The sequence below is a fragment of the Triticum aestivum genome, chromosome 7B (genome assembly GCF_018294505.1).
Source record: "Triticum aestivum cultivar Chinese Spring chromosome 7B, IWGSC CS RefSeq v2.1, whole genome shotgun sequence".
In the NCBI taxonomy this organism is placed as follows: Eukaryota; Viridiplantae; Streptophyta; class Magnoliopsida; order Poales; family Poaceae; genus Triticum; species Triticum aestivum.
The window spans coordinates 572458343-572468491 of NC_057813.1; the positions used below are offsets into that span (position 1 = coordinate 572458343).

The following is a 10149-nucleotide window of genomic DNA, read 5'->3' on the forward strand; positions in this document are numbered from 1 at the left end:
TTGTTCGGAGTCCCGGATGAGATCACGGACATGACAAGGAGTCTCGAAATGGTCGAGAGATAAAGATTGATATATTGGAAGGTTACATTCGGACAACGGAATGGTTTCGGGAAGTTTCGGATAAGTAATGGGCCAACATGGGCCTTAGTGGAGAAGAGAGGGCTGGCCATAGGAGGTGGCACGCGCCCCCCTTACCAATCCGAATTTGAGATGGGGTGGGGGCGGCGCCCTCCCTTTCCCTCTCCTACTCCCTCTCCCTTCCCCCCTTTTCTACTCCGGAAAGAAGGAAAAAAGGGGGGGCAAATCCTGCTAGGAGTGGAGTCCTAGTAGGACTCTCCCCCCATGGCGCGCTCCCCTGGTGGCCCGCCTCCTCCTCCCTCCTTTATATACGGGGCAGGGGGCACCCCAAAGGCACAACATTTTCTTAGCCGTGTGTGGTGCCCCCTCCACCGTTTACTCCTCCGGTAGTATCAACATAGTGCTTAGGCGAAGCCCTGCGCGGATCACATCACCAACACCGTCATCACGCCGTCGTGCTGACGAAACTCATCGGCTCCATCGACACTCTACTAGATCAAGAGATCGAGGGACGTCATCGAGCTGAACGTGTGCAGAACTCGGAGGTGCCGTACATTCGGTACTTGATCAGTTGATTCGAGAAGACGTTCGACTACATCAACCGCGTTAAGTTAAATGCTTCCGCTTTCGGTCTACGAGGGTACGTGGACATACTCTCCTCCTCTCGTTGCTATGCATCTCCTAGATAGATCTTTTGTGAGCGTAGGGAACTTTTTGAAATTGCATGCTACGTTTCCCAACACTAGAGCTATGCATTAGAGAGATTAGAGGAGGGGAGCAAGGAGAAGCTCACCAAGAGGAGTTGTAGCCGAAGCAGGATGCATCCACACCATCACTATGGTGGGACCAGCAGCACAACCAACACCACCACATCACGCTGAAGCTCGCCAGAGAGCACCACAATGGCGGAGCCAGCAAGAGCACGGGCGCGGATGCGACCATCCAGGGGCACAGTAGCACAGAGGCACCACACAGGGGCACCACCGCGCCACGACACATGCAGCACTGATGGAGGATCCTCACGGCGACTGGACCATCATTGGAGCACCACGGTTGAACCACCATCAGCACCAAAATCCTAACAGGGAGAAACCGAAGGGGACGACCACAAGAGGCGGGGAAAAGCAGACCGATGTGGAGGAATCGATAGAGCTTGTCGAGAGAAAGTAATAGAGGGCCACACCGGTGACATGGTGCCCGAAACCCTAGCCATAGGGAAGGGTCACGCGTGGTCACAGGAGGACGCGCACGTCGGATCTGGTCAAAGGGGACGGAGGAGCGGGGCGAGGGGGTCACATGGGTGTGCTGGGCGCCGTTGAATCCCGCCGGAGCTCGCCGGAATTGGCCGCCGTAGCTTCTCGCGCGAGGGAGAGGGAGAGAAGAGCAGGAGAAAGAGAGGGGGGTGGGGCGGAGAGAGAGGGGATAGAGATAGAGGAGGTGGGGGCAACAGTTTTTTTTACCCGCTAAAAAAAGAGATAGCCCCACCTCTTTGCCGTCTGCCAGCAGATGACAAAGAATCTTTGTCGTCTGCCAGCAGACGGCAAATAAGGGGGTGGACCATTGCAGTGTACTAGCATCCAGTGGACCCTACCAACACCTCTTTGCTGTCCGTTGGCAGATGGCAAAGATTCTTTGCTGTCTGCCAGCAAACGGCAAATAAATGACAGATGGCAAAGACCTTCTTTGTCGTCTGCCAGTTCTGAACTGGCAGACGGCAAAATCCCTGATTCAAGTAGTGTACGATGTAAACCCCCATTGTTTCATCCTCGATGGCAACAATATTATATGTGCCTTGCTGCCCCTACTGTCACTGGGAAAGGACACCGCAAGATTGAAGCTAAAGCTAAGCACTTCTCTCATTGCAAGAAAAACCAATCTAGTTGGCCAAACTAAACTGATAATTACAAAGATATCAAATCATGCATATAAGAATTCAGAGAAGATTCAAATAATATTTATAGATAAACTTATCAGAAATCCACAATTCATCCGATCTCGACAAACCCACCGCAAAAGAAGATTACATCGGATAGATCTCCAAGAACATCGAGGAGAACATGGTATTGAGAATCAAAGAGAGAGAAGAAGTCATCTAGCTACTAGCTATGGACCCGTAGGTCTGAGGTAAACTACTCACGCTTCATCGGAAGGTCAATAGAGTTGATGTAGAAGCCCTCCGTGATCGAATCCCTCTCCGGCAGGATGCCGGAAAAGGCCCCTAGATGGGATCTCACGGGAACAGAATGTTGCAGCGGCGGAAAAGTATTTTCGTGGATGCTTCTAGTGGTTTGGGGATATATGTGAATATATTGGAAGAAGGAGTAGGTCGGTAGAGTCACGTGGGGCCACAAGGCAGGGGGCGCGCCCTCCCCCGTGTCGCTGCCTCGTGGCTCTTGAACTCCAAGTCTCCGGGGTGTCTTCTTGTCCAAGAAAAATCACCGCGAAAGTTTTATTTCGTTTGGACTCCATTTGGTATTCCTTCTCCGCGAAGCTCAAAAATAAGGAAAAACAAAAACTGGCACTGGGCTGTATGTTAATAGGTTAGTCTCTCCAAAATAATATAAAGTAGCATATTAATACATATAAAACATTCAAAATAGATAATATAATAGCATGGAACAATAAAAAAATATAGATACGTTGGAGATGTATCACCAACCGCTCTCGCTATATACAGGGCGCCGACGGGCTGGGGGGACCCGCGTATTCGCGGGTTGGGGTCGACATTTTGCGGTGCCCCTAAAAATATTTACGGGCCGGATGCGTTTGCGGTTCGGGCGGGATTTTCCTCGCCGACCCGTATTTTGACGATTATTTTGCGTTCCCCACTGGACATCGACAAAAAGTTAAATTTAAAAAAAAATAAAAAAAAAGAACCCAAACAAGAACGGACAAAAACAAATGGGAAACGATTGGGGCCGGCGCACCGGCCGAACCACTCGGCCGGTCGCGCGCGACCTGTGCGATCCCCTTTTCATCGGCCCACAAATTGCTCGCCATTTAACGCCCCACGCGGCTGCGCTGCTTCCTCTCTCTTTATTTCATCTCGCCGGTCTCTATCTCAGTTGGCCGTCGCCGTTCGCCGCCCCCGCCGGCCGTCCTCATCGCCGGTGGCCACCCGCGCCGGCCGTCCCCGTCGCCGTTCGCCGTCCTCGCTCGCCGGCCCCGGCGGAAGCTGGAACCGCGTCGTGGCCTGCTGCAACCCGTGCCCAGGAGAGCTGCCATCATGGATGGCGAGCATGGTGAACGGCGAGCTGCGAGGACGGCGGCGCTCGCGCTGCAGACATGGCGGAGGCATTGCAGAACCTGCCGCACGCCCTCATGCTACAACCGTTTAACCAAAATGCTTCAAACCAAGATGAAAAAAGCTTCAACCAGATACATCAAAAGCTGCAAGCAGTCATTGCCATGGCGGAGTGCTACAACCGTCGACATAAAATGCTACAACCCTTGATGAAAAAGCTTCAACCCGAAACGATAGAGAAAGCATTAACCAAGGCTGCTACAAAGAAAAAAGCTGCAACCATTTGATAGAAAAGCTTCGACCGTAGATGAAAAAAGCTTCAACCAGATACATCAAAAGCTACAAGCAGTCATTGCCATGGCGGAGTGCTACAACCGTCGACATAAAATGCTACAACCCTTGATAAAAAAGCTTCAACCCGAAACGATAGAGAAAGCATTAACCAAGGCTGTTTACAAGAAAAAAGCTGCAACCATTTGATAGAAAAGCTTCGACCCTAGATGAAAAAAGCTACAACCATTGAAAAAGAAAGCTACAAACATACACTGCATAACCAGAAAAGTTGCATCCGTTGTAGAGAAAGCTTCAATCATATGTGCGAAATGCTTCAACCTGCGCGTGTCGCCACCGAGCCGCAATCACAGTGGTTGGCTGGCGGCCGTCGCCGACGCAATTTCCTGCAGCCATGAGCATCAACGGCGAGGGGCGGCGGTGGAGCTATAACCGGGGAGAGCTATAAGCGTCGCCGCTGCAAGCTGCAACCAGCAGATGATAGTTGGAAGCGGCGATGGGGACGGGGCGGCGAGGGTTGGAAGCGGCGACGGGGACGGGCGGCGAGGGTTGGAAGCGGTGGCGGAGACGGGCGGCGAGGGTGTGGACGGGCGGCGAGGGATAGAAGACGCGGCGCGGCGCAGCCCAAGCGAGGGGATCGTGCCGAGGAAGAAGAAGCTGGGGGCGAGTTTTTTCTTTTTTGCTCCAGATCCAACCGCGCACGCCTCGCATCGAACGGCTAGGGCTAGACCGGCCGAACGTTTCGGCCGGTGCGCCGGCGCTTCGGCCGGTACGCCGGCGCCTAGCATCGCCCAAAACAAATCGGTAGAGAGAAGGGGAGTTTTTTTTTGAGAACTAGAGAGCGGGAGTGAGAGGAGACAGTGGGGAGCGGATGGTGAAAAAAAAGGACCACACTCCCACACATACCCATGCGGCCAGGCCCAGATACAAGTCAACAGAAACCGCAACACAGGCCCGTGGCGAGACAAGCACAGCCCGCCGAGAAACGGTGCGATCTGTGATCAAACATTGCACGAAAATTATAGCATCTTTAATTATCTTGAGACACTGAGACTTAGACTCCTTCCAGTTCCACGGCATAGGTGCTTAAACAAAGTGTTAAGTGCATTAAATAATTTAGCAACTATAGTCCTCAATGCACAGGTGCTTAACTCTCTCATGCATTGGTGAGCTTGTTTCATTTAAATATTTTTGTTTAAGTTCGTGCGCTTGACATTGGTTCCTTCTAGGATCATCAAGCACATCTCCCTTCTCTTAATTGTCTTGCCACATCAGATTTTTTTACCTACATGACAGGCTTAGCACCCGTACAAGATGAAGCATTGAGAGGGGCCTTAAACAAGACATATTAAATCTTATCTAGATGAGAATTAGCAAAACCGCTAATGAAAAGGGGATTAGCCTGGTTTTAGAAAAATGTAAGTATAGCGTTGGTGTATTTAAATCATGTTATAACTAAGTATTAACGAAATTTCAATCGATAATTTTGTAGATCTGCTTACGTTAGTATTTGTGATCTGATTTTGACATCGGCCGGCTGATGGTTCACGGGTGTTTGTATGTTTGTTCTGTGAAGTTGTTTTGCTGCAACTAGTCAGCTGGAGCTCCTGGGATGGCCGGCTGATTACAAGAATTTATACATGCAATTTGCGCAAATCGACACTTTTTGAGTCAATATATCCTTTGTCGTCCTAGCTCGATCGTAGAACCTGTCACTTCAGTATGCAAATCATTGATCGATTGCCCTGAGCTAGCTAGCTTCCAGAAACAAGCCAATCGACCAGTATCAGATCCGATGACCATACTGCCCCGGCCACACAGTTTTGATCCCCTATAAATACTTTCCAGATCGCTTCCATATACTCACACAGTCACGAAGCTAAAGCAAACTTGAGCTAGCACAGCTACATCACCCCACTCACGAACTAGAGCGAGCAATGGCGGCGTCCAGGACGAGCAGCATGGCCGTGGCAATGGTGGCGGTCGTGGCCGTGCTCCTGTGCGCGGGCGTGCGGCCCGCGGAGGCGTGCAACGGCCACCCGTGCCCGTCGCCGGCGGGCCATTGCCCCGTGAACGCCGTGAAGCTGGCGGTGTGCGCGGACGTGCTGGACGGGCTGATCCACGTGGTGCTGGGGCAATCGCCGCCCAAGCAGCCGTGCTGCTCCCTCATCTCCGGCCTGGTGGACCTGGACGCCGCCGCCTGCGTCTGCCTCGCCATCAACGCCAACGTCCTCGGTATCAACCTCGACGTCGACGTCGACCTCACGCTGCTGCTCAACTACTGCGGCTGCAAGGTGCCCAAGGGCTTCCGCTGCGCATGATCGATCGATCCAGGCATCAGCCATCGTGCATGCATGCGTGTACACGTGCGTGTACGTGTCAGGTCGTGCGTTTGGTTTCAACATCACTAGTCCGGCAATGCTACATGTACAAACGATTTACAGGCTTTTACAGGATGGTTAATCTTGATTGGTCAATAGGTAAGCGGGGCGGTCATCCCCTGAAAATCAGGGGGGGAGAGGTTTATGATTGGTTGTTAGATGGAAGGAGCGTGTAAAAGCGTGGTCAATAGGTAAGCGGGGCGGTCATCCCCCTGAAAATCAGGGGGGGAGAGGTTTATGATTGGTTGTTAGATGGAAGGAGCGTGTAAAAGCGTGTAAAAATACTTACACGCTTTTACACGCTCCTTCCATCTAACAACCAATCATAAACCTCTCCCCCCCTGATTTTCAGGGATATGACCGCCCCGCTTACCTATTGACCAATCAAGATTAACCATCCTGTAAAAGCCTGTAAATCGTTTGTACATGTAGCATTGCCGTTACTAGTCGTACGTAAAACGTGTCTTGCGTTGTAAAAGCGACATTTTCCTCCAATAAAAAAGCACTGTATCTTGCATATGTATGGTCACGGTCTGTTTATTCGCAATCGATGTAAGCATGCACGTTCAATTATAGGCCGAGCGCCAGACAGTAGCCCCAGAGCGTCTCGGCGGACCGGCGGAGCGTCGTTTCTTCGTCGCCGGTGAGCTCCAGCTCCGCGGCGACCCCGAGCACGCCGCGGCGCCCGAGCCTGGCCGGGAGGCTAAGGAAGACCTCGTGGGCATCGCCGGGGACGAACCCCTTGGCGAGCACCGACACCGGGTGGACGCGCCGCTGGTCGCGGAGGAGCGACCTGGCCAGGCTGGCCACCGAGTAGCCGATGGCCCACGACGTGTACCCCTTGAGCCCGATCACCTCTCGCGCGCCGCCCACCACCGCCCGCCGGATCCCCTCCAAAGCCTTTGCATCGAACGACGAGTGGGTCTTCTGGAGGTAGCTCATCACCGGCATGCCGCCGACGCGGACGCTCGACCACAGCGCCAGCGCGCCGTCTCCGTGCTCGCCGACCATGTACGCCTGCACGTCCTGCGCGCCCACGCCGAGGTGCTCGGCCAGGAGGCACCGCAGCCTGGCGGAGTCGAGGTCCGTGCCGGAGCCGATCACGCGGCTCGACGGGAACCCCGACAGCTTCCACGCCGCGTACGTCAGCACGTCCACCGGGTTCGACACCACCAGCAGAAGCGACTCCGGCGACCCCTCCGCCACCGCCGGCACGACCTCCCTCAGCAGCCCCACGTTCCTCCTCAGCTGGTCCATCCTCGACGCCGCCGTCGTCTCCCTGGGCACCGTGATGATGGCTAGGTCGGACCCTCTGGTGAGCTCAAGCACGTCGGTGCCGGCGACGATGCGGACGCGCGGGAGGAACGCCGCGGCGTGCTGCAGGTCCAGCATCTCGCCGCGGACTCTGTCGGCCTCGGCGTCCACGAGCGTGATCTCGTCGGCGAGGCCCTGCGTGAGGATGGTCTGCGCGATGGCCATGCCCACGTTGCCGGCGCCGATAACGGAGACCTTGGTGAGCCGCTCACACGGCTGCGGCGGGGTCATTTCCCCATCGTGGCCGGACGATGGAACCTGGCGGAAGAAGCCAGCACCGGTGTCGGCGTCGAAGCCGAGCTCGGACAGCGAGGACGCCTCCTTCTTCATCAGGCTCATGGTGTCAAATCGATCGGGCTGTGTTGATATCGTGCTTCCTCAGTTGTGCTTGGAACATCGGATGCAATGCATGCTACGTAGCTCAGGGCTCTCCTACTTATACTACCACGCTACTTGTACTACCACAGTAGTTGGCAAAAAGTATCTCTCTATAGATCATAACCACATAAGTTTATCTGTTTTTCAACGTCTTCTTTTTGTCTTTCTGGAAAGCGAACAAAAAAAGAAATCGAAGTCTATGTTGACGGAAATAAAGGATGCGACTTTACAATACCAGAGAAGTTCCTGCTGGTTTTGGTCCACGGTTCGTTCGTTGGAGCATGGATAAAGAGAGTTGAGTGGCTTGAGATAGTTGAGGAGGGCAGAGAGAGTATCAGAAAATTGGAGATCTGCTTATCCATGCAACTAGTTTTGGCTTTCAAGCGAAGGAAAGTCGACGCAAACTGAACCGATAGTGGGTAGACTTTTGCTGACCACAGGAAAATAGGTGAATTTATGAGTCAATACTTGGGGCCTGCTTTCTGTTTCATTTATTTGTTTGGCAGTTGACAACCTTTTAAACAAGTACTCCCTCCGTCCGGAAATACTTGTCGGAGAAATGGATGTATCTAGACATATGTTAGTTCTAGATACATCCATTTTTATTCATTTTTGCGGCAAGTATTTCCGGACGGAGGGAGTACTACCTTCGTTCACATATATAATATGTTTTGGATATTGCAATAAAGACTATATATGAACTGAAATAATAAGTGAACAAATACACTAAAAATGTGTCTATATATATTCGGTTCAGAATTTCTTTTAGAACATTTTATATTTGTGAACGGAGGGAGCGACATTTTTAGGAAAGCTTAACAAGTGGACATAGACCTTGAAGGGGATTTCGTATTCTAGCTTTGCCGCTACGTCGACGCGTGATCCGGCGTCAGTGTGGAGTTATGCAGCTTGTATTGGTGTGTTGGGTCGTCGCTGCTGCGTTGGTCCTTTCTGGAGGGCGCCAGATGTTCCTTCCTCTTGGTCAACGGCAAGGGATGCTTCATCTCCTTTCCGGTGGTACTTCGTCACGCTTCATCTTCGTTGTGTCGGTCCTGTTGGGCCAAGGTCGGCGACTTCCCGTCCGCAAAGATCCTTTCAGCGGATTAAAACGTCATGCCAGCTCCGGGGGAGTGGCGAGAACGGTGCGGTCAGCGTGTGTCGGGGATGCTGCTGGGTCGGTGCTGACCCAATTGTAAGTTTTGTTTTTTATAGAGGTGCTTCGTAACACTAGTTGTCATTATTATTAGATTTGGGGCCTCTTTCCCAAAAAAATGGAGAGCAACCAATCCAGGTATAGGCGGATCACATTTGACGCCCTGAGCGTTAAACTGAACTGAGCGACCGATGCGACATGGCACAACCTACTTCGAGCGAGTAACAGGTTTGGGAAGGTTCCCTCAATTGTATTTTTTTGCAGTTTTGTTTTTCTTTTACCGGGTTCTCTGATATTTTTCTCTTCATGTTTTTTTACTTTCATTTTAATTATTATTTTTTGTTTTTTCCGTTTATTGCTTCTTCTTTTCCGTTCTTCCCGTTATATTTTTTCAAAATTTAATTTCTAAAAAAATCAGAATTTCAATTTTTTATCTACTTTTTAAAAAATTACACATTTTGTTCAAGTTTCATAAATTTTTCATGTTTTCAAAATTTTGCTAACGTTTTCAGAAAATCATTGTATTCATAAGAAATGTTCACTCGTATAAAAAATGTTCACCATGTATAGAAAAAATTGTTCAGTGTGCATTTCAAAAAAGTTTACCATATATTTACGAAATGTTCAGAATGTATTAGAATAATGTTCACCGTATACTTAAAATATGTGCAATGTGTATTTTAAATGCAGTCTTTGTTCATAGTTCAAAAAATTGTTCTGAATTCAAAATGAGTTCAAAATTTCAGAAAATGTTCAAAAAATTTGAAAACAAATGTTCATGTTTTATAAAAAAAGGAATTTAAAAAACATCATGATTAGAAGCATTATTCGCATTTTAAAATAAATAGTTCACAGTTTTTGAAGAAATGGTCAACAAAATTTGATTTTTTTCCTCTCTGCGGCAGCATTTAGTCTTAAATGGTCGTGTTCTATTAACCGCTTACATCCAACTGCTCGAGTGGTAAGGAATACTTGAGGTTGCAAGTTCGATTTTAGTAGCTGCGCACGACAACTCATACCCACCGAATGGGCTGGCCCATTAGGATCACACCCTGTGTGAAAGGCCAGTGTTAGACCCTCACGAGCGTCAGCTAGGGGTTGTCCCTAATATGCGTGAGAAAATGGTGATATTTCAGGAACCCCCTATTTGCCTCTCGTTGCGTCGAACTGTCGACGCAACGCACAGAGCTGGCGATCGAAGTGCTCAAGTGGGTCGGCCTGTGGCACTTTCCGGTTTTGGGAACCTTCTAGAGTTTCCCAACCGGGTTTTTCTGGTTTTGGGAAACTTCTAGAAGGTTCCTTGAACCGTT

General features: G+C 50.6%; 2 protein-coding genes across 2 annotated transcripts; one reads left to right on the forward strand and one right to left on the reverse strand.

The window, feature by feature from the left end:
• Positions 1-5502: 5502 nt before the first annotated feature.
• On the forward strand, positions 5503-6010 carry LOC123156529 (lipid transfer protein EARLI 1). Its single transcript, XM_044574651.1, has one exon. The coding sequence runs from the start codon at positions 5551-5553 to the stop codon at positions 5932-5934; it is 384 nt and encodes a 127-aa protein (XP_044430586.1). The 5' UTR covers positions 5503-5550; the 3' UTR covers positions 5935-6010.
• A 554-nt stretch (positions 6011-6564) lies between these two features.
• LOC123155811 (L-lactate dehydrogenase B-like) lies at positions 6565-7638 on the reverse strand. The gene has a single exon (XM_044573942.1). The coding sequence runs from the start codon at positions 7636-7638 to the stop codon at positions 6565-6567; it is 1074 nt and encodes a 357-aa protein (XP_044429877.1).
• Positions 7639-10149: the final 2511 nt, after the last annotated feature.

Coding starts and splice junctions, on each gene's coding strand:
- LOC123156529 (XM_044574651.1), top strand. CDS start 5,551: ATGGCGGCGTCCAGGACGAGCAGCATGGCCGTGGCAATGGTGGCGGTC.
- LOC123155811 (XM_044573942.1), bottom strand. CDS start 7,638: ATGAAGAAGGAGGCGTCCTCGCTGTCCGAGCTCGGCTTCGACGCCGAC.